Consider the following 25662-nt stretch of genomic DNA (forward strand, 5'->3'; position numbering starts at 1 on the left):
AAGGTAATATGTGATGGACTATGTTCATGCTAGCACTATTTTCTTTTTCCTTCTAATTTATCCTATCAAATGAAAAAAGGAAACATTCTTCCAAGTTTACCTTTTTGGGCTTAAGGCATAACATGAAGTCACACATCATACTAAAGCTTAATTTTTGAAGTGTACAATTTTAGTGCTATCTGAAACCCTGTTTTACATTATTTTTTGACAGTTGTCTGAACAGTTCATCTCTTTTCTTGCCATAAATTCTAATGTTGTTCACGGTTTGTGCAATTCCTATGCAACCAGTCTTTGCTGCTAACGGGTATTAACAGTGCAGTACCCACAAAGCGGGCTATCAGTTCTTGTTTTCTTTGCTTTCATTTCAGTTCAAAGCATGTTGCTTTATTGTGTGGAAGATCCAGTCCATTTTTGTTGTCCAGCCACCATGGTGAGCATCATTCATTTGCTTCATGAAGTACTCAAGAGCTTCCTGCTCAGTTTTGTCCAATGCAAGGGTCTTTCGAATGTACGCAATATCGTCAAAGGACTGCAGTTCTGGCATGCCTGAGCCAAGCATCATGGAGAAAAGATTTATGAAGAGATTGGCATGCTGCCGAATTGCTAGATAAGCCTTATAACACATCTCCTGAAACCTGGAAGAGACAGGGAAAAAAAAGCTCAGTGTATTTCCCTATTAGACACATACTACTTCTTCACCTCCAAAACAGTCTTCAGGTAACTGGACACTAAAAAAGTAGACAGTCTTAGTCTAATAAGAACACCATAATGTTGCTGAGAAAGTATCCTCATATTCCTGCTTAGGTTATCTTCATTTCTGTAAGAATTAATAGCGGTCAGACTAACACAATAGCCAAACTGAAGACAGGCTTTCTAGCCTTAAACCTCACTTGCAATTCATGCAAGTGTTCAACATAAGTTTGGGACTTCACAGAGCCATTTTAGTAATTGCTACTGACATTTCAGATTTCAAAGCACATTTCCTGATATACTGCTGCAAGCAGCACTTTGCTGTTATCATCAGAGATGCACTTCTCTCCTATAGTTTTACAATGGCATTAGCTGTTGCTCCTTAGAGACTCTAGAGAATACATAGAACACAGGGGCATTTGCTGTATCACAACATTGGGTGAGAAATGCTCGTTTATGCTGAAATCAGTCATTTAAGTCAAGTTAAGAAAAAAATACGCAAAAAAGCTTCACTGCAGCATTCAGACAGACACTATAACTTAAAATCTGTCTTCCCTGCTCCCAACATAATGAAATTAAGATTAAGATTGAAACCTCTCAAAGACTGATCTCTGGAAAGACAGATATTAGGAATGACTACAGCAACAGAATTTATTTATTTATTTATTATTATTATTTTAAAGTTCTCCTTTCTTAGCAGGTTCTGCAGAATGACACAAACTACACAGGCCAGCTGAAGAGCTGTATCACAGCAGCTATAGGAGAGAGAAGTATTGCTGAGTGACCAGCAAGGCTCTGATGCACATTATACTGACATTTAAGGATTCTCAGTTTTTGCAGTTATGCAATCCCAAGAGGATTTTGTTTTAAGTGTTAAATCAAAAAAAGTTTCTGATATTTAAAAATTTATCTTTATTGACATGCGTGCTGACCCTGCAAAGCTAAAGTGAGGTTTCACGAACCCAAGGCCATGTAAGCGCTAAGATCACCTACTGATTTACAAGTGGATGGCTGATCTTCAACTAAAGAATTAGAACATACCCACTGCAAGCCAATTAAAATCCTACTTTTCAGTTAGAAAGGCTAATTATTAAAGGTCACCAGTAGTAAAGTGCATTTTAGGTACAAAATACTCTGGAAGTTAAATGCTTAAAAAAGCTCACCTTTCAAACTCCCTTGTTTTGGTACATTCCTGGGCTCCTTTACTAATCACTATTAAAAAGTCTTGTGTTAAGACAAATGGCACACGTTCTCTTTTATAACCAAATTTTTTCTTCTTGTGATCGAGGAAGTGCCCAAAGTCAATGTGAAACAGCTTGGAAAGACAGAAAGGTATTTTAAGATTAGTAATTCCTCATTTAAATGATGTCATAGTAAAATTGATCATTTACTTCTAGTTCAGATGAACTGGTTTTTTTTGGTTTTTTTGTTTTTTTTTTTTAAAAACAGGCTCATATCAAAGTGAGAGATGACATTAGGCTATGTTTTTAGAAAAACATATCTTACTTGTCCATCATCTTTTACCATGATGTTACTATTGTGGCGATCACCAATGCCCAGTATAAAGGTAGCAACACAGTAGCCAGCACAAGAACGTGTAAACAAGTCAATAGCTGCATCATACCTATTGAAAACAAACAATTCAGATATTTTAATAATATAAAAAGTGCAGACTTTTTCTCCCCCCACCCCCCCCCACCCCATTAGGGAAGAGCCAACTTCTATCTTCTCTCAATGAAGCAGAGTTCCCGAACTTTATCACTTTATCAAAATAAGGAAGAAATTCAGCATACTCTAAGAAGAGAAATACTCACAGTTAGATCACAGAACAGTAAACTAGCTATTAAAGTGACTGTCTCTTCTGAAGGCCAGTAGTTTTCATTTTGATGAGCTACTGTTAAAATACAGACTTAAGCCATATCTTCATAATTCTGCCTCCAACTTACGCTTTACTGCTGAGAAGCCACTCAACCACCCAAACTCATAAAAGAGCTACAAGCAGGAATACTAGGCAAACGAGGGCGGCGGGGGGGGACCAAAACCAGATGGACATAACCTCCCACTTCATGAACTTTAGTTCTCCTGAAGTTTCCATCAAAAAGAGCACATGAACAAGAAAAATAAGCAACAGGAAATCTCACATTTCTCCTTTGTTCTTGTCCTTGAGCCACTGATGCAGTGTATGGCTGTTGAACTGCAATGCTCCTTTTAAACCTCCTTTACACTGAATCTGCATGATTGTATGAGAGCTTCTCACTACCTCGATGAGTCCCACACAGTCACCAATAGACAAACAACCATAAGGCAACATCCTGAAAAACAACGTGGTTTTTTTTAGAGTTAAGTTTTAGACAGCAAGCAACAGGCATGTTTGATAACCCTTATCAGGTAAGTGTCATCTTTTACTTACTTTAGGATATGAAAATCTGTTTTAATGTTTTATAGGTGTATTATCATTAGTCTTGTGGAAAAAAATGTACCAATTATTACTACAGTAACATGCCAGCCACTGTATCCACCAATGTCATTCTTCAGTTTTATATCAGGACAAAAGGTTAAGGCAAAAATTTATTAACATGTTCTTGGAGGCCTTGGGGAATACACTGGAAAAACTCTTAAAGAGACATTCAGCATGATTTAATGAGATCTATTCAACTATATTCAAAGTGAAGTACTAGAGACAGAATCTAAGCATTCAGAAAACAAATGTCAGGATTTCATGGGTTACTATAAAAAAGTAGGAGGTAATACTTTGTATGAAAACCAGCATGGGACCTTCAAAGTGAGTTTCCGAATATTACCTGAGCATATGACAAAATTGTAACTGGAATCTATAGTCAGCAACATTGCAATTTACCCAGATGTTAACGGACTAACTGTAAACAGATGTTTATTCAGGGACTCTTTAAAGAACATCATAAATCACTTTTTTTGTAATCTGTAAGTGAAACTCAAAGGATAATCTCAGTAGCCCATTTTCCTCTTTACAGGTAGAAGAAATTAATTCCTCTGCCTCTTTTGTCTTTCACAGGTCTCTTCCCTCACCCTCCCTCAAAGTCTGTATTTCTTCTGTTATGTTCAAAACATTTCATCTGAAAAAAACAACTCAAAACTAGCCTTTTATTCAAGAAAAATGGCCATTACCATGTTTAACAACCTCTGTTAAGAGGGTCATGTACCTAAAAGCACCCTTTTTCTCTCCACTTTTTGGAGTGAAAGTGTCATGCCTACAGAGTAAAACAGCCTTCTAGGAACACTGGAGTATCAAAAGGTTTTTGTGATGCCATGGTAAAAAATCCAGAAAAATTATCTATCATGGCTTTGTATTAGACCTAAGAATCTACAGAACACCAGTGCAATGTGTAGCCAGTGGCAGAGCTGACTGCTGGTGTTGCTGTGGAGGTGGGCTTCTCCTCTCTGGATTAACAGCACTTTATTTGCAGGTCCTAAAAGTATATTTATATCTATCTACACTTGCATTTTTAGATAAATGTCTGATTTGGAGGTCCAAGAAAAACATCTATTTTCTTAAGGATGTGGCATAAACTTTGGACTGTTAGACTTTCTGTACCATAGAGACATACAGTTTAGAGGCCTCAGTGGGATAAGTTGTGATTTCTAGATCCTCAAAAGATTTTCTTTTTGTGCGCTAGTGTAATCTGTAGCTTGCTTAAGGTTCAGAGTCCTTCACGTGCCTCATCATGCATGCTCATTTCAGTCTTCCAGTATAGCAGATGGACAGCTGGGAGTTTTTTGTTTTGATTTTTTTTTTTTTTAAAAAAATCAGGCTGTCACTTACACCATACCTATCCAACTTCTCTTCTAAAGCTCCACGTTGCCTCTTTAAGAAAAATGGTAGCAAGTGGTGGGAGAGGATCTATTTTTGCAGACTTCCATAGCTGGCTACTCTTCAAGACATGAGCACTGTGAACTGTAACTCTGCAAATCATTCTTGGACAAAGCCATAATTCTGCCACACATTACAATACTAGAGACAAAATAGTTGCCCAGACACATGAGAGGTGATGTAGACCAACAGGTCCTTTTGTTTAGACAATGAAGAAATGAGAACTGGGGGTGCAAAGAACATACTTGGTTTGACAGTGCAGAGGCAGCTCTGTTACACCTCCACCTAAAAACCTACCACACAGCAAACACATATTTGGAAGTGTAACCTGTCTAGCATCGGTTTTCCAGAAGCAGAATAGTTTATACTGAATGGCATTCTGCAGAAGGTACTGTACCCACAGACTATTTAAAGGTGGAGAAGCTGCATGCAAATCAGACTGGGTAATATCTGCTTGGTGTACTGAAATGAAGATACCAACTACAAAGAGTCGTCGCTGAACAGGGCTGCAAGTTTGGGAACTTGTTCAAAGCAAATCCTACAGATAACATCAGTAGACCATAGGGTGGCTAGTGTGTGTTAGCTCTAGTAGCCATTCCTGGTATGTAGATCCCTCATATCCACTTGATTTAGACTTAAGTATTTTTCAAATACGATCTTATCTTTACAGAATCCAGTAGTTTAGCTAACTGAAGATTATTAAAAAAAATATTAAAAATTGCTTTAACATGTACAAACATGCCTATTTATAGCATTTCCTTTATTACCCTTGGGAGAATAGAAGCAATCTCTGGTAACAAACCAATGCAAAACCCATTAAGAACAGTATTGCTTGAGAATGACCTCTAATGCTTACCGAAGATCAAGACCCTGATTTTGCCAGATGTTTTCCATAATTCTAATTATCTGAAGTGTCAGCATGTCCTGACGTAAGTCTGGAATAGTCAAATACATAGAGATTGCAAATTTCGTAACACCAGAACACTTTGTTACATCTTATTTTACTTTTCCCCCAAAAAATATGTCTAAAGGAAATGAGGCTTGCACAGTTTAGTGTAGGTTTTGTTTTCTCAATAGAGAAAAGCAGGTTTTAAATAGTTGAGAATCAATATAAACTTGTGGTAGCAGTTTCAAAGCTGTTTAAAATATACACTAAAAACATGACAATGGAATTACAGATTACTATCTGTAATATCTTGAAGACATTTTCAAGTAAAAAACCCAAAGTATTAAATACTATCATGTTCCACCTCAGCAGACGGAGCATCTTAGAACATGTAAAATTGTATGTGACTGAGACAAATATTTATTTGTGCATGCTTAATTTTTCTGGAAAAGAAAACTGCTTTGCCTAGATGAGTGTTTTCAATAAGTGTATTTTATATGGTTAGAAAAAATACTAAACAGTAGGTTAGGAAAATAAACAGGTATGTATCTTTTGGATTAGTCTTATTTTTCCTTACCATCTCCATTTTTAAAGATTATCTCATTGTTCTGAAATAACAATTCAGACATAATATCTGGGTTTTCCCAGTTCAACCACAGGGGTCTTTTTGCAGATGACATTATCCTGCACTCCTCAAGCCTATAAAAGAGATAAGATTTCTATGAAATAGGCACAATTTGACTCTCATACCATGTTTCTGTAATACTACTAAGTTCTCCCTGTTTTCTTCAAACTCTTTGAACTAGTATCAAATTAAAGATGCACGGGCAAGTGACAACCAACCACTTTTACTTTCAGCTTCAAACTTGAATTAGTAAGTGCGATGTTAACCATTTGCCAAGCTTAACAGAAGAGCTGGCTATATTGTAAATTTTCCTTTGGCAGTGTGTGTTGCCTACAAATGGAAAAAGGACTGCAGTTCCTGTCACCTTAAAGGAACAGCTAACTGTCACATTGTTCCCTAATTTGTTAAACCATTAGATTGAAACTATTTCACTCTCTATGAATTACTCCGCTACAAATTTTATTCAGTTAACTCTGAAGATACTAACATGTAGTATGTTAGCATTTAACCTTAATGTTGTTAATGTTAACATTACTAAGCATTTACTTAAGTATCTAGACGAATTTCAAAACTGAAGACAATACCGAAGATTTCCCAGTTGATGCGCAGGATTAAGAGGAGAGATAAAACCTTGTAACGCATCCATAAAATCTGGCCGTCTCATTTGTTCAACAAGAAACTTCATCTGTACCTGATAAATAATCACATTCAGGTTTTGAGAACACTAATTACATGTAAATGAAGGTAAGTATCAGATTTTAGCTTTGGTTTTAAAGCACGGTTTTGCACAGTTTCAACATAAGCAACTCCGCTTAGCCACATATTATACAAATTGAAACACTTAACTTTAGTTCTATTGCCTTAAGAGGTAGACAATGGCAATGCACACAGAAAATACTATAGTTTCTAGGGTAACATACTATCTATTGAAGTTAGCATTAATACTTTTCTAGGTAATCAAATAAAACACAGTTCTAAGTAATTCCTGTAACTCAACAGCAACAGTTTTGGTATGTGGATAGCTTATAATACCTTCTGGGTCTCATCTTTTTTTTCCTGCTTGAGAATATCTGTGAGGTTAATCAACTTCTCCATAGCCTCCACCTGCCTGCTCAGATGCTTTAGGTACATTCCACATGCTCGACAATAGGACTCCAGAAGTAAACCAAACCTCTGACTTACAGTTTTATTGTGCATTTCAGACCTACACAGAGAGGAAGAACAGTTACAGTTTAAAGACAAGACCACTTAGAGGTGCCAAAAATGAAGCTATACCTGTAACATCTTCCTGAAGGCTGCTTAATGGATCCTTCTTTACAGGTAAATAACTTGTATTGACCCCCCCAACTCATCTCATTTTGACTGGACTAATCAGACTTCAGTACCCTCTACAATTAATTCAGCACAGAGTTTATAGGCTTTTTCCCCACTCCTTCTGCCTCCATCCTGTCCTTCCCTACCCCTTGCCTTTATTCAAAACCCATACTTCCCAGAAACTTCGTACTAAACCTCAAGCCTTCAATTCAAGTTCCGGATTTCTTTGTTGAGAGCAAACCTAACCTGTTTCATTTGTTCCTTGTCTCACTTAGCCGATCCCAGAATATGGCTCCTCTAGTTTTCTTGTTCTTACCTACTCTCAGTCTTCGCACAGTCCTAAAATACATCCCCTCACACAAATTAATCAGACAACTTATTCCATTATCCTTGATGATTACCAAGGGAAGTAGAAAACTGCAGGCACAACAGAGATTCCTTGCTTCTATTTCTGTGCCTGATCACACTATCTTAGAACAGCATTTTTACGTGAGACCTAGCTACAATCCAGTATGCTGTAGGTTGATTTATGCTCAGCCTTCTCAACACCAGGAATTACAAAAGCTCATGTTATACTTAGTAGGGAAGAACACTGAGATATTTTAGCTACCAAGCTCTATAAAGTCTTTAACAAGCATGTATGAACAGTTATTTTTCACAGCCTTATCTGGTCAAATTGGGTGGCTTTCTTTACGCCTCAACTATTCGCAAAATTTTCTGGAAAAGACTGGGGGGGGATCTGGCATACAAAATAGAGTTCAAACAGCAGAAATCTGTCCGAGTTGTAAACAGCTAACAATATAGGGAGGCTTCCAGCCATCTTAATTAGACTACCCTGCTCTTAGAATAATCATCATTAGATAAAAAGAAGTACAAGACTAAGTATCTACTATTAGTTAGTTTTTGAAACTGCAAGGGATGACTTCTAATACCAAACTATGCATTCAAACTCTTAACCAATATAAAACAAACTTTAAGTAGCAATATTTTGCTAAAAAAGGACATTTAGTATGCCAAGCCTTTAGAACAACTAATTGTTTACAGCTAATAGGAATCCCACCACCCCTTAGCATGATATTAAGCTTACTTTAAATGCCAAAAGAAGAAGTGTCCTATCCTTTGATTGGTCAGTGCCTTCTTGAGTAAAAATCTCACAAGCTGATTATCTAAATACTGTTCATATTTCAGAACCTAGTTAAGGATATAAAGAGAACATTAGCAAAAATATCAGCTGCAGTTATTATTTTTATGAACAATATACAGATTAAAGGCAGTTAAATAAAAAGTAATCTATGTTTTACATTAAGTTTTGTAGAATGACTGATCTTGGTATTAATACTTGCATGTGTTAGAATTTGAACAATATCTGCTGACAGTGCATTGGCTGCCTTTATTTTAGGGACTTACCATCTAATGCTTCCTTTACTGTTACCAAATATTTTAGCCTAACTTCCTCAAAATTTTGAGGAGATGCTTCTGCTCATACTCTTCCATATGTTAGGACAGCTGAAATAGCTCCCTGTTCCAGTTGGTAGAACAGTTCTGCATCTCTGCAAAATTTTGGCATTTAATATCAACAAGCAAAACCACAGCACTACAGAAAATGAACTACATTTCATCTTCTCCTACTAAATAATTCGCAATGCAAACAGATACTTTCAATGACCTCTTTTTCACATCACCTTAACTTTTGTGGTATTTTAAGCCTCTGTGATCATCGAATATACACAAGACATCAAGTATACCAAAATATGTTATATACCTGTACTAGCTGGATTAAGTACTGAGACAGTTTGTCGTCTGTCAAGTACTTCTCTAGACACCGAACTGCAAAAGCTCGCACCATTGGATCTGGATAATTACAGTCCAAAAGCTCCATTGCTTGCTCTGGCTTGATTGGAGGCCAATCCTTTACTAAACAGTACATCTGTGGACAAGAAGTCCAAGCACGTTACACATTTGCATTGATTAGGAAGAAGTTGTAATACACAGCCATTAGAAGGTATCATCAGACACAAACTGCTTCTAAGTAGAAGCTGTTTACTCGCTAGTCCTCTCTCAATAAAGAATTTGGTATTAGTTGCCAGCTGACTTTGTTATTTTATCCACTATAAAAAGAACGAAAACAAAACCTCACATTTAACTGTAATTGACAAGTCAGCAACATAACAAGGATTCAAGTAATGCCACCAAGAGGAAATCCTAAGACTCAAACTGAGCTAAAGAACAAGAATTATGGACCACTGATCAGTCAGTTATAGTAGCAACTCGAATCATCTAAGTTTACATTCAACGAAAAATATAACATGTTTTTAACTTCCAGAAGTTTTCTTTAGAATACCATACTTTAAAGCTTCTTCAAAACTTAAAACTTCTTCAGTGCTACATGTTACCTGGGCCACTTCATCTCTAGAATTCCATTTAACAGACAGAAGTAATTTGGGCAGAATTTCTGGAGTATTCACGCAATAGTGTCTGTGAAAGAGAAAAAAGTTGTATGTACAAAATGTCATTTTTGCTTCAATAACTATCTACTATGTCCCCTCAGTCTTGCATCTTTTTCTTCTTCTGTCAGCAGAATCCAATGGATACCATAAGGTGGTGTCAGGATCCATGCATGAAGGTAAGACTGCAGTAATGGGGAAAACGTAAACTAATTCAACAACTTACTTTTCTCCAGGAACCAAGACATACAATGCAGAATGCTTTAAAAGCCTTTTCTAAAACACTAACCCCAACAATACAGAATAAAGAAAAGGGAGCAAAACCCAAGAAATTCATGACAAATTTGGAGTGAACGGTACAAAGTTTGACTGCACCAACAAGGGTTTTTCTTTGGTTTGGTTTTTGTTTTTAAATACCTGTGGCTCCAGAGGAAGTCCTTCTCTTGCTCAGTGATTTCAGACAGAGGATCTCGCGTACATATGGCTCGCAGTTGCTCCTTGTCACTTTCTCTTAATTCATTATCTCTAGCTATTCTGTTACTCTGCAGAGAGAAAGTAGTCCATTAACTTTCCACATATTTCCTTCTGTTGTCATAGAACATACAAGTAGTAAAGTATTTTAACAGCATAGCAACACTTAAAGCTTATGTCATGCAATACTATCTTGTTGTTTCCTTTTATTATAACTGAGGACTTACAATTTAAAAATAGAGAGAGATGAAAGACTAGGCCTTTGATTTCTACAACTGCTTTAAGTCACTACCGGCACAAGAGGTATATTTCAACTAAGTCAGCTGTGTGGAGAAATAGCAGTTGACATCTGATAAACAACAATGCAGCACAAAATGAAACTGGTCATTTCTGTTTCCAGTTTTGAGATTGCTGAGAGCTGCTGAAAGGAGTGAAAAAGCATCAGAACTGAAAAAGCAGAATATGGGGGATGAAGCTAGGTAAACAAAAGGTGGAACACTGTAGGAAAGCCTGAGTAACAGGAAGGCTGGAAAACATTAAGCAGAATTAGTATAAGATATTCCCCAAAGAGCACAGAAAACAGAACTGGTACACACTGAAACTAATTTTATCTAAGACTTCATTTATTAGAACCAGCTTAGGCCAATGGCAGAGGTATTGAAACTACTACTACTTGATTTTTCACAGTTCATGTGCCAAGTTCAATTTTTCTCCTATACTTCCCATTCCTTAGTTCATTTAACGTGTTTTTCGCAAAGCAACATATGAAATGATGCAGTTTCTGAAGTTTCAACTACAGAATAATTGCACTGCAAAAAAGAAATCTTAAGCAGCTTGTATTATTGCCTTTAGTATAAAATACAACTGTAATAGACAAGTTTGACACTTAAGATGAAGCCATCCCAAAAATTCTACAGGAGTTCAATAGTGGTTTTATAGTGAACTCACATTTTCACACCTGTATGATACCTACTACTACAAAAGAATGAGATCAACTCTTTTTCAAGTTCAAATTGTTTAAACTGTAGAACCACAGTGTTTGACCTCTTGTTCTGCTCTTTCCTTAGGCAATTTCTGCTGAGCACGTTAAACAAAATAATAAGCAAGAATGAACTGAGCTTTGTCTGCCAGTTTTGTTGATGGAAATTTTCAACTGGTTGAACTAGTACTTCGAAACAGAAATACCTACATGTCTTTTACAGAAAGTCTTTCCAATACATCTAGCTTTAAAAAAAAAAAAAAAAAAACGGCTGAAAAAAAGAACAATCTGAAATTTCCGGATAGGAGATCAAGGCACCCTTTAAAAGGTGAAGTGGTGTTATTTCTAAGAATATGCACAAATATAGAAACAATTGTCAGGTTATACCACATGATATCTACTTCAGACTGAAAGTTCTCTACTTTACATTTATCTTTAATTACATAAATTACGTGTTCTCATGATGGGTTCACTACTATTATATGGGACAAGAATATTCTGGCCTTCAAGCTTACATCTACCAATATTAAGGTATGAATCAATCAACTCACAGGATTTTTAGTACCTTGCCCTGTTAGTAGTGTGATAGTGAGATCTTAGTGCACCAACATGGTTTTTTTATTACCATTCTGAAGCACATGGACTGGTCTTAGGAGTGGGGGAAAATTATTCAGGACTACTCTCTATGTAGCACCGGAAAATTTCTTGAACACATTCTTAAATATTATGGTAACAGATACAGTGCAAGCAGCAAAGCCAGAGTCATTCTGTAAGGAAGTTAATGGATAAATGACTTTATAATCACCCTATTCCTGACATAAGATCAAATAGTTGATATTGAACAAGTGATTAATTGTACATATTCATCTTGATTCTGAAAGAGTCATCCTAAATAGTAAGTGAAAGTCAAAAAAGTATAAAATGTACCTGCATAGTGGGTCAGAAAGATCATAGTTTAGGTCAAGGCCAGAAGGAAAATGCATTTATCCTGTTGCGGTCAACACCAAAAACTTGAAATTCTATGAATTGTGGGACAGTAAATTAGATTTAATATTTGAAAATTCTTTCATATTTGAGATATTAATGGACCTATAAATGATCTCTTATAAGTATGTATTAATTGATTTTTAAATGCAGTGTAATGCATTTCAAGGTTAAACAAAAAAAAGTTACGCTCTTTGTATTATAACAAAAACATTTATATAGAAATCATACCTCAGGGACTGCTTTGCTGATTTTGACCATTTCAGACAAGCATTTTTTACCTCTTTCAGATATGGCCAATGTTACACAGTAATCTAGTATCCAATTTTTGAATGAGTAACAACACATTACCTTTTAACTTCCTAAATATAGTTAATAGTACAAACAGCTATAAATATGCACAGTACCTGAATATAGAAAGTTTGGCTTCAGTCCTGAAGACACCACACATTAAAAGATAAAGGGGACAAATACAATACTAAGAGATAACTAGTGATGTTCAAACTTACCAAACATTTAATGAAATGATTTAAGAAAGGATAAGTAATAAGAGGATTTTGGCAGACAATAAGGAGGGCTGAAAGAAAAGCGGCATGAATAATGAGAAAGAGAGACCAAAGCAATGATACACAGTTTGTTTCCCTGTCAACTTAGTCATTGATGCAAATATGCTTTCTCCATATTTAACCACTACGACCTTCTTCTAGAGTATTGTAAGGATTATCACAAAAAAGAAAAGGCAATAACTTGAAACTTTATTCTACCTCAGAATGTTGGGGTTTTTTTAATTGTAAAGTGTAAGTTGATCATTACTTTGTCACTGAAGTGAGCGCTTATTCTCCTCACCATTTTCTATTTTTGCCTACAGGTGGAACAAAACAATGAGTTGAGCATATATATGCCCAGGTAATAGGCTGTGTTATAGCAAAGGAATGTTATTTACCAAGAAGCCAGCTGTCCTTAAACACTTAAGAGTCCTGCAGCACTGCTCAGTCACAATACGTATCATAAGCAGATACGCCACTCTATGATGGACTTCCTGTAGAGTATCAAGAGAAATCAAATGCCTACAACCCTTTGTTCAAGATTTGCTGAGATGGGACTGTTATAAATATCACCAGAATTCCCAATCTGGAAGCTTAGTGACACCTATGCACTTTTTGGCACAGTGAAACTTTCCACCCCGAGACTCTTCTCCACGCAGACCACAAGCTCTCTTGGGGAAACTCTCAAGTCTTTGAACCAGCCTCCAGAAGAAAGTGTAAAACATAACAACTAATTTCACAGCCTTGTCTTTAAATACATAGCATTTTCAGCTCTACCGCTTTTCTTTTTTTCTCCTTTTAATCATCCAAAATGTGCTTTTAATAAAACTCCAAGCCTCACCAAAAAGCCAATTGTCAATGCACAGATTTTCTTCATGGAAGAGAGGAGATAAAGGACTACACTCAGGTGTATGCCAATCAATTCTCTTAGAATTCCCTGTACTTGTGGTCATAACTAGCCCATTAAACAGCCAGTAAAGAGTTATAAGCACCTTTAGGTTACAGAAGAAAGCCTACCTGTAGACATGAAATTGCAACAAAGTGAAACAGTATCATTGAAGGAGAATTATGACTTTTGAAAAGTTAAACTAAGTAGTTTAGACATCTGAATTAGCGATAAAAAAAGTCAAAAAGGCCCTAACAGTTTGCACAGTAAGACAGTTTCTCTAAAGTGTTTTGGTTCGTCAGTGAATCATTAGGTCAGTTTACTGGTAATATAAAGAAATGAGAATATATTACTCACTTTGCTAAACACAAAACAAAAAATTGATTTTTTGCTTTTACAAATAAATCAGGATACATGTAAAAAAGTTTTCTTTATCACTAATATACTGACTAAAATAATAGTTTCATATTTTAGTAGCTGATCTTGGAAGGGGAGTTTGCCTTACCAGCCCCGCATAGCTGTAGTTAAACCCCAGTTCACGTGATATAGTCCAATTGGCATGTTCCTCGATCACCGTCATATCTGGAAACTTTACAGGATTGCTAAACCAATCAAATTCCAGCTCTAAACATGGAGTTTCCTATATAAAGGGAATTTAAATTACTTTTTCTGTTGAATGATACTAATTATAATACAGCATATTTTATGAAAATGTACTCCTAAAAAGGAAACCGGCATGCAAATACTTACCTTATTTGGATTTGATCCAGTAACACCAATAGGATTCAACAAATCCTCCAGCCCATGAGGCACTGCCCAAAGATTCAAAGCCATTTTCCCAGATACAAGAGTGTCTGTATAATCAAACATGTTTATATTTCCCCAAGCCAATGGACAGTGCTCCTTAAAGAGATTAAAAGATGATTTTTCAGTGTCATCTATTAATTGCTGCAGAGTGAGTCAGGAGAAATAACATTTTCACCCCAGAGCAAGCTGTTACATTCCCAGATTAGCTGAAAGCAGGTGGTGGAAGCTGTACCATGGTTTTCTATGAATGACTGTCATGGCAGTCATTTTGCAGAATGATATCAAACTTGCAAACACATGCTAACATTTTCCCCACATCAAAATAACTCAAGATGACAGAGAGAATTTTTTTTGACAGATAGAGACACTTTTTACCAAGGCCTGTAGCGACAGGACAAAGGGCAACAGTTTTAAACTGAGAGAATAGGTTTAGATTTTTTTAAGACGAGGGTGGTGAGACACTGGAACAGGTTGCCCAGAGAAGTTGTGGATGCCCCATCATTGGAAGTGTTCAAGGTCAGGTTGAGTGGGGCTTTGAGCAACCTGATCCAGTGAAAGATGTCCCTGGCCATGGCAGGGGGTCAGACTACATGATCTTTAAGGGTCCCTTCCAACCCAAGCCATTTTATGATTCCATAAGATTCATAAACCTGGTTGTAGACAAAAAACTATACAGTACCTGCGACACACACTCAAACCCAGAATTTAATGATGCCGGTGGCTAGAATTAGATGCCATATGTAGATTCTTAAAAATTACTATTTGGGATCTTGCATCAAATGCTAAAGCAGCACAAATTTTCTTTACTAATTTTCTACAAATCAACTCTAAGTTCAAGTATAAATATTGCCCTTTTTTAATAAATAGGTAAGTAACTCCTGGGTTTAGAAACTTGAGTTTAAAGGCACTTGCACCTCAAAAGACTAACACTGATCTTTGTGTCTGGCAATACAGTATAGACATGATTTACAGCATTGAACGGATAAGCTTTTTTCCATGTTGTTTAATTTCTGACCACATAAAAGTGGTAGTCTGAATTAGATACAAGAAAAGAAAAAATGCTATTTTAATCAGATTCAAATCAAACATTGGACGAAGACTCATTGTCAGGACAGCATTTACCAAATATCTTCCCAAACTTGACTTAAATAGCTTTTGTTCGTTAGTGTATTAAAGCCGTGAAGTATTTTACCTCTTTAGCACCCTTCCGGCCTTTAACAGAACAGATAGAAAGGCAGAGCCGAGCAGCACGTGGAAGATCAGGAATGTACATGTCATACAATAGCCATTCATTCCATCTGTAAGATTTAAAAAGCAGAAAGGCTAAAGGAGAGCGTAGAGACAACTGCATTCAATCAACAATTATACCAAAAAGCATTTGTTGTATTCCTACCTAAAGTATATGCGCGCATAAAGAGTACACTTTCTTACTGAAGAAGGGTCCTCCTATATGTTTTGACCACATCTACTTCTTTTTGGGAAAGGAAACTTCCCCGATTAGCCTTCTAGCACCAACACTGTTTAAAAAGTCACACTTAAAAAGTCAGGTTCAGTTCCTGCAAACTTAGTGATAGGTTCATTCACTTTCACTGTTGCAAACCTACTGACTGCAACCGTCAGTGTAGGTATAACCTCAAGATAATGGATTTGCATATGTGCTACACTCATGTAAGGTTTAGCTTGTGAAATATTTTTCACTTCAGGGGAAAAAAAGCAAGTGGGAAAAAACATGGCATAGCTTTCAGAACTCAGCTAAATTTGAACTGCTAGAAAATAAAAAGATAACTGCAAGATGGGAATATAACACAGAAATATAACACAGAAATCCAAAGCAATATTCCTAACTTAGATATTATTCTATTTACCATAGTAATAAAAGCACAGATTGGTTCTACAGGAATAGACATTTTGTTTTCATGAACTCCTCTAAGTAGACTTTATCTGTCAATTGGCAGAACTGTGCTTTTGAAAAGGAACTTCTGAATTCAGTTTATTTTCCTAAGCAGATTCCCACACTGAATTTTCTCAGTTGGAAGAGGCAGCAGCTTCCAAGGACAGCATTAATTTTTCAGTGTGTCTGTAGCTACTAAAAGCAGTTTTACAAAGAAATAACTGTCCAGGCCCTTCTTTAAGAATGAAAAAATTGGCAGATGAACACATAAGAAAAATGAATTAAAGTTTATTTCATATAATACAGATCTGTGTGATTATATCCATGTTTTCAAGCCACACCCTTCACCACCTTTCTAAGAAGATTTTCTCTCTAAAACAGTTAAACTATCAGTTCAAGTATAGCTATCTTTGGGGAAACTCAGAGGGAGAGTTTTTCAATAACTGCGTATATTATTAGGCTCTCTAATTATAACACCTAATCATATTAATAGAAAATGTACAGACAAAAAATATTAATAAATTTTGAAACTTTCAAAGACATGAAGTCAGACAGAAAGTGCAAGCCAAGAATTACTTCTTAACACATACTTTGCATCTTATCCTAGCAGATACCGAAATTTCATACCTCATTAGTCAAAGTTACAGGCAGAAATTCAACATCTTTTTGATACTTTTTCTCAATATGTTTATATATGCTCATACAAAGCTTCTTTTTGCACACTAATGGTACTTTTAAGTCCATGTGATTTATTTTTCCAGATAATATTCATGGTAGGTCAAATCTCCTGAAAATAATCAGCCCAGAGCTGGCAGTGACTTCCATGCTAGCAAATAATACCTACCTCTCCACACTCAGTGGTTCTGCTTTAGTACACACTCTGCAACCTCACCGAAACAAATTTGCAGGCTACATTACATCACATTGCCCCATGCTGAAGGTGCAATCTGAACCTGCAACTGGAACACCTGCTATTGATCCACAGTCAAAACCAGAGCTCAGTCGCCCAGAGCTGTGCTGATTTCACAGTATTAATGGGTAATTATATTGGAGTTTCAGAGGCAACTGCAAATGTACATGTAAAACAGATCTGTTCAGTAAAAGAAACTATACTATTATATGCAACGAGACAAAATATCTACATTTGAATTAAGTTAATTCTATTTATAAATATAGGGTTAGGTAAAAATGTTCTTACAAAACTTAAGGCAAGGAATTCCCAGCAAGGAGCTCTACCTGAATAATGGCTAAGTCGAGCCTTTACTCCTTCAGTGCTATCATTTATGATGCCCTGGAAGTCAGGTTCTCTACCGTTGTTCAAGTACTTAGCTTACCTGGGATTAGAACAAGGTACCCTTTGAGTATTCACATTGTCACACAAAGGTTCCCCTCCATGGTAGATACCTGTTCTAACATAGATCTGAAAACAATGTTAATATTAGTACTATCTTTGAAATGTTACTATAAACAATTTTTTTCACTGCTATCAACATATACTATGATTACAACATATTACCCCTTAATTTCCATCAAGTAAAAAACAAAAACAAAACTGAAAACCAAACAGCCCCACCACCCCCTGACCCAAATTCATTCATGCTCTGCAAGTAGTATCTAAGCATAGCCTTCTAGAAAAAAATCTTTTAGGTCTTTTTCCTCATTAATTGCAAAACTAGTTCTTAAAAATACAATAATAAACTTGAAATGAACTCTAAAAAACCCTGGAATTTATTTTCAATTCTTCCTGTGCCAAGCTATAGTGAAAGAAAAGACCAAACAAATTCTGAGAAAGTTAGACAGCCAAGCTTGTAGTATGACTTCAATGGGACTGAACCCTACCTGCCTCTTCTCCTTGACCTTCCAATACCTCCCTTTTTAAAAACAAAGACAGCAGCACGCTATCCAGCATCCCCTCATGAAAGTATTCCCAATTACTGTAATACATTTTAGACATAATAATTATTTAGAATATAAATAACAACATCGGTTTTATTCTTCTATCCATTACATACTGAGCTGAAGTGAACTATGCAAACTTGAGTTCTGCTCCTATCAGGCAGAATATTTAGCTAAATACCACAACTCATGCCTTTTAAGTAGTACACAAAAGTTTTCAAATGCTAAAACATGACTGTATTTTTTTAGAATTGAGTGCTTAAATTTAAATAACAAAGTGATCTAGTTTTCTAACATGTTAAATAATACCTTTTTCCCCAATATAAACACAGAACAGAAAACTGCAGGAGGGAAACCATGAGTTGCTGAAAACCATATACAATGCCATACAGCATTTGCCTTACCTTATCTATGTCTCTAATGTTCACATTTACATAGGTTGCACAGAGGATTCTTATTCTGAGAGCACTATTTATAGTCCACAGGGATTTGGCTGTAGCTTCTCCATTCATGTAGGGTGTAGCTGTAGAGATACGCCTGGAATAAGACGGCATTGTAAAGGTGTCCAGTGGCAGCTGGGTATATAGGCTTTCCTTAGCCATCAGCATCAGATTGGGCATGCGACCAAGCATTATACAGCTTCTTATATACTGCAAGAAAGCAAAACCAAAATTAAATATGTTTTCAAAGTGTACCCTCTTGGTAATCTATACTTAAAAATATTCAGGAAAATACAAAGGTAAAAGCATATTTAAAGAGCTTATCATTGTCCCTGTATGTACACCCTTTACTACACAGTAGTGCTTCATACTGATTTCGAGATGTGAATAACATCTGCAACGGTGGAAGGTTAAACTGGAGATAGAGAACAGAGCTGACAAAATGACAAGTCAGGTTTCTTGTAGCGCTCCTTAGCTCTGGCGCAGCGCAGCACAAACAAAGCAGACTGCTTCTGCTTCCAGATTAGAGCTGTTCCTGGAAGCAGTTGAGCTGTTTTTGCACAGCAAGCTGCTGTACTAGCCTGCTGTGCAGACCTAGCACAGGTGACACTGATACTCCTAGTCACAGGCAGACAGCTCAAGACAAACGGCAGACACTCATTTTTGGTTCAGTTGTGATTACCTCACGCTCAGCACTGATCCCGACAGACTCTAGCTGCAAGCCTGTATGGTGTCCATTCAGGACTGAGTGCTGAGAGCATTTAGTCTGGCAACAGTACCACAAAATACAATGTGTTAAGACAGGTCCAGCTCTGGAGTATAATTAGCAAGCTCTTTTGCGGCACAGTAAAGGCATAGCAGATACTTCTGAAGAAACCACGCTAGATCAAATAAGTCTAGTGTTTGATCTCAAGATGACTGTGCAAAATTATTCATGTATGCCCGCACTTGTTCCCGAGCTCCCATACTATAGAGCTGCTTTTCCCATTATTCCGGATCCCCAGCCCCCTTCTCTCCCCCATTGCTCTGCAGAGCAGATCGTCAACCATTTTAGACGAAGGAATTGAAGCTGTTTATTACAATACATTCCTTAAAGAGGAAGCAGCAGCAATCTGTCAGGAAATCTACTGGGTAACAGTGTTGTCTGCTCCAAAGGGCTGCTCAGATGCTCTTCAGTCAGCAGTTCTGTCTCACACCCACAGCACTAAAAAAACCCAGGCTATGAAGGACAGACAGCCACAAGGAAGATTTAACAATGATTTATGTAGTGCTGGAAGTTTACCACTCCTTTAATAGGATCAAAAAATTTAAAGATTTAAGTAACAGGAAAAAAAATAGTTTGTTTTGATTTTTTCCACCCCTAAAGGTGGAAGCGACAAGATTCATAATAGCAATGGTTGCGTCATAATTTAACATCTGATTGAATTTCCTTTTGTATTACATCAACCCCATTCAAACATAACTCATCTCTTGCCATCAGAAATCTAAGATATTTCTGAAAGTACCTACCACTGATTTATCACTAATGTTAGAGGTAAACTACTTCATTCAAAGAAGAAAAGTTATGCTAGTGATAGAAATTCTAGTTTAAATTACCTTTTCTCCTCCCCTCTCTTTTGAAGCACATACAGCAACAAATAGGCACACTACACTCACACATTAGCCAATTAGTTTAAAGACGCATACACTATTACTTCCTGTGTTTTGGATTAATTTAATGAAAAAGCAAGCCAGTCACAAAATAGATCACTTTCCTCCCCTCACAAGTTTGCATTATTTTAGTGTATTTCAAAATAAATCCATTATGTTACTCACCTTATACTGGCTCAGTGGATATTTTTCTAGCAAGTATTCATCACAGCCACACACTTTTAAAATGTATTTGCCCTGGTACTCCAAGACACAAAGTTTCAGTTGTTCAGATGACAGCAACATACTTCGCGTTTTCTTCCTAATTGCTTCAGCAATAACTTGCTCAGGCACACAGTCATGATTGATTTTTAAGGTGTATTTCTGCTTGTCATTGTTTGGTGAGACTATTACCCATATCACCACTATAATTTGCCCTAGAATTAATGTAAAATAATGTTAGGCCTATCATTTTCAATACAGTTTCAAAACAAAAACCAAAACAACCACCCAAAAAACCCAGAACAAACAACTCCCACCCCCCCAACACAGAGAATCGCTTGCAGTACTACTGAAAGAAGATGTAGACAAGATTCATAGCCCAAACTGACAGAGGGTTTGTAACTTCTGCAGGGAACCGTGTGTGCTCAGTTTATTTTTGACTCTAGTGTAAATTCAAACTTTTACCCCTTGAGATTAAGAATATTTTTATTAACCAAATACTACCGACTATTTAGCCTCCAAGAAAACAGCAGTAACTGTTTTGTATTTGAGGACTGCAAGATAACTCAGTGATTCAGCATCAGTTAATTCTAGACTTCTGAATGTCAGAGAAAAGAAAAATGCAAAGCCAACAAGCTGTTTCTGCCCATTAAAAAAAATCACCTCTATTTACCAAGTTATATTTCAAGATTCAGTTATTACAATAGCAAAAAATCTAGTTTTATTTTAAGTGTTGTCTTCCTTTTGAATCTACACTCTATCAAGAAAGTTATTCTGAGTAACTTAAGCTGTAAGATACTGCTAGAGTGTGCTAAATACAGTACGTATACCAGCGATTTACCTAAGTCACCAGCTGTACTCTGATTTCAATCACTGAAAAAAACCCATTATGTTTCTACCATAAATATTTATCTTACCTTTATCTAGTTTATTGTATATGTGTTTGGGTAGCTCAGGTGAAGACTCTACATTTGGAGGACAGACATATAACGCTCTACTATGTGGTGCATTGGCATCTCGAAGATCCACCGCTTCTTTACAAACATTAAGAATATTCCTTCTGAAGTCTTGTACTTCTGGATCCTTAACCATGTCAAATTCACAGACAGGCATGCCAATAGCAAAACCTACAGTATTGAAGAATCATGAGGAAATAATTGTAACTGATAATTAAAGCCAAAGTTTCCTTCTATCAGTGACAGAAAAAGCATGCTTTAAGCAAAACAATCTAAAATATTTGTGTTAACCACTGGCTTCTACTTGTACGCATAATTGTTTTATTTCATTCAAGAGCAACTCAGTTCTAAAGTTAAGTGCACTCAGCAGTCACAGAAAAGGTTAGAAGACAGGTGTACATTCACTGAAGATGCTGGAAGCCTTACATCACCACTTTCACAGCTAACACTCCTCCTGGAGGAAAAGGACAAGTAATAAACTTCCTTTGAAGTCAACACAAAGTTTCCTAAGTGGACCAGAGGAGCTGTGATGTCCGATTTTGTCTAAAACCCTAGCAGGACTATTGGTAGCTATTAGGACCATAATTAACTTCGCTTACAACTGAATGACAACTATACAATTTTTTTGATGAACTACGCTATTTAAAAACGTGACAAGCACTCCAAGAGATATTGAACTTGGCTCTTTGGCACAGAGTCATGTAATAAGAGTCCATTTCTCTTAGGTCCTCTGTCTCAGATGTAATTCCATTTACTTTAATGAGATTACTTGCATAAATAATTTTTTATGCATGAATGTTCAAATGGAAACTTTCAATTGTCCTGTTGCATGGTTAGCTAACCACTGTTCTCCTTAAGTCTTGAACAGGTTAAGCTTTACAAAACAGATGTAGTTTACCTATGATGCATTCATAACAATTAAATAATTTAACAATTAGGAGCACCCCAGAACAAGTATTTCCAGTTGACAAGTCTCCACCACTGCAATGTACATCTGTTAGCAACTAAAAGGGAGTAGGTATGCTTGTACAGCCTGAATTTAGATACTTAACCTAGATGCTGAAACATACGCTAGTCTCCCTGTGCTTTCTCAATGGATAAAGGAAAATGGTAAGCTACTCCAGAGATGATTCAGAACACTACAATTTGTCTCCCCTCCGCCCCTCCAACCTGAGGTATTTTTGTTTCCCTCCCCTCCCCCATGCTCTTTTTGTAGGAAAGGAGGGGGGGAAAACTAATTTCTGAAATTTTACTTTGTAAGCAAGATAGGGCAGCATTAAAATGTGTGCTATCGCAAGTGTGGTTCAAGATTTGTAATTAAATCCATAATTTAAAATTCTGTAAACTTCAAAACAAATTAAGATTGACATCCCAAACAATACAACAGGCTTCGCTCTGTAATAATATGAAATCCTGCTAATAAGAGACAAGCAAAAAATACCCTCTAACCCATGTACAATTACAGATATATACAAAGCAAAGACTTTACATGTGAATGAAACAGAACAGCAAAAAAGTTTAATTCACAATTTACGAACGTCAGCTTTACTATGACCAGCATCTTTGGACATTTGATGCAACAACTGACAGTTACAAAATGCAAACTTTGACAGATACAGGGTAACAAACACAACCCATTTCAATTCTTTGTTTTGCATCTTGAAGAGGAGAAGCCAGTTAAACAGATTAGCTATGTTTAAATAAAGATAATCTCACCTATTTCTCTATTAAGAATCTTTTCTTCTCTGTTACCTACTGGTTCAATGACTTTTAGAAAAGGCTGAAATAGTCGCAGGTCACAAAGTCTCCTTGTTTCATCAAAAAATTCTTCTCTTTCTGCTTCTTGTGTAACACTTACAAAAATGTAAGAAGATTCATCTTGAAGGAGCTGATATAGAGGGTATTTTCTCGCTTCTTTGAAGAGTTCATGTTTAATAGTTAGTAAGGTGGCCTCACGGAGGCATTCTAGAGTCACTATCATTCCATTTGGGAGAAGACACTCCACAAGGATCCTCGGTGGCATCAAGTGGATGCCCCATAGTTCGCCAGATGATGGCCGTGGAGGCATTTTTAAGTCTTTAGATAACTTTGTACTGGAAGTTTTTCAAGCAGGGATTCGCACAAGTAAACCTAAGTAAAAATCAGAAATTTAAATATTAAGTTTAAAATACAAGCATCACAAGGAATTTCAGATAAAATTGTTCAAAGAAAGCTTATAATTGTAGATGAATATTCATGGCTATATTTTACATCCATAAAAAAGAAGACGACTTGACAAAACTGATGCCTAAGGAACTTGTATTTAATGTAAATATCTACTCAAATAAACAGTTAATATCAGAATCACATTAATTTGGGAAAAATGCCAATATGCATATGGTCTTAAAAAAATAGAGGATTACTTTTTTTACCTGAAGTTTATAATTTATGATTAGAACACTTACATAGCATGGGGGATGAAAATATCTAGTATTCAAATTATTATCACAGCAATTTTTAAGCAAATCCCAAACCCAGTTCTTCACATTTTTAATTTGGAAAGAGGAACATTTATCATTTGGATGAGATACAAACCACCAGCTCTGCTCAGTTTAGCCAAACCAATGCTTCAATTTTTTTTTTTTTTTAAAAACTTTTTCTCGTCCCAAACCTCTTAAGTACTCAAACACCACTAACATAATAGTTATAAGTATTTACTAAAACCTCTAAACTTGATTTTAAGAATTCATGTACACACAAAACTTCGCCTTAGCTTTTCTAGATCAGTATAAGCTACTTACACCAGCAACAAACCCTTTTTTCCATGAATGAGACAGAAGACCTGAGCTCCATTAACACTTTTTAGTTGGGCTTGTTTTATTTAGGATCAATTCCCTGTTCTAGTTGCCTTTGGCAGCCACATGAATGTCTTTGCCAAGCCAAAGGAAAGGAGGGGAACACGTGCCTGACCTTCTAGCAGTGCTGCCTTATGCCAGCTTAGAGTAGGTACAAGAAAAATTTTATCTGGACAGAGCAGAGATGTGTTATAGCCCAGTGGCCAAGAACAGATGCCAAACAAAGAGCAGAAGAACTAAGCAGGCACACAGTAATATTTCATCAATAAACTCTCCTAATCGCTACCAATTTTTGATTTCCTTAACCAGAGGCAATATTTTCGTATTTGTGAAAAAAAGTCCATCAGGAACTATTGAGTTTGTCCAGGAAGTTTTCACACACAAACTGCTGGCATCCCATGACAAGACTGAGGAACATTCCATGTTACAAAATATTTCCTTTTCTTTGTTCTGAAGCCTGCAACTTTCACCTGATATCCTAGATTTCTTGTAATGAAATGAAGTTCCTTATCTTTGCATTCATTGCTCTTAATTTTACAGAGAGCCATCAAGTCCTCCCCACTACTTCTTTTCCACAATAGTCCCAGCTTATTTAGTCCTTCTCTGCCCAAAAGTCATTCCATATTTTTGTTAATCCTTGTCACCTTCTCTGTATCCCTACCACATTTACCATACCCTTTTTGCAAGGTAGAGGGGGAACAACCATATCTGCACACCGCATTCAAGGTCTAACCTGAGCACGCGTTTTACACAGCGACATAATATTTTCTATTGCTTTCCTAATAAGTTACTTTTCTGACTGTCACTGAGCAGCAAGACATTTTCACTGAACTACAACTTAAGTTCTCATTGCAGAACAGTAAGTTACTGCAGAGGCCATCACACGTTATGCAAATCTCAAATAGTGCATTACTTACACTTAGCCTGTAATTTTATTAACTTCAGCATGTACATTATGAGAGAGGGCAATATCAACAGACATCTAAAGAGCAGTCCATCATCCATCACATCGCCTCCATCAACCAAGTGTCCTGAAAGCACAGGGCTAAGATAACTACCAGGCTATAATTCTAAAGCCATTCTTAGTCATTTTTTAAGTCAAGATCCCTCTTAGGACTGCCCCTCTATCTTAGTTTCTTTTCTTAACAGACAGGAGGGAAAAACCCAAACCAACAGCTTCACACCTCTTCTGTTTCATCAGCTTTCTGAAAGCTCCAACTGTGGAAAAGCAAATGAATGCTATGCTTGCCCTCTGCTCAGCAATTTTTAAAAAATTTATATAAATTTATGTATATAAAAATATATATACAATTATA

General features: G+C 36.4%; 1 protein-coding gene across 1 annotated transcript; it reads right to left on the reverse strand.

The window, feature by feature from the left end:
- On the reverse strand, positions 1-23643 carry PIK3CA (phosphatidylinositol-4,5-bisphosphate 3-kinase, catalytic subunit alpha). The gene is made up of 20 exons (XM_009575852.1): positions 23229-23643; positions 21474-21683; positions 20521-20771; positions 18670-18915; positions 17704-17789; positions 15671-15776; positions 14422-14574; positions 14177-14311; positions 10224-10348; positions 9756-9837; positions 9125-9289; positions 8450-8553; positions 7081-7252; positions 6633-6739; positions 6001-6122; positions 5394-5472; positions 2832-3002; positions 2197-2314; positions 1854-2005; positions 1-635 (listed from the first exon to the last, which is right to left on the reverse strand). Exons 1-20 carry the CDS (start codon positions 23578-23580, stop codon positions 365-367), a joined length of 3207 nt encoding a protein of 1068 aa, XP_009574147.1. The 5' UTR covers positions 23581-23643; the 3' UTR covers positions 1-364.
- Positions 23644-25662: the final 2019 nt, after the last annotated feature.

The sequence above is a fragment of the Fulmarus glacialis genome, unplaced genomic scaffold, assembly GCF_000690835.1.
Source record: "Fulmarus glacialis isolate BGI_N327 unplaced genomic scaffold, ASM69083v1 scaffold34504, whole genome shotgun sequence".
Classification (NCBI taxonomy): Eukaryota; Metazoa; Chordata; class Aves; order Procellariiformes; family Procellariidae; genus Fulmarus; species Fulmarus glacialis.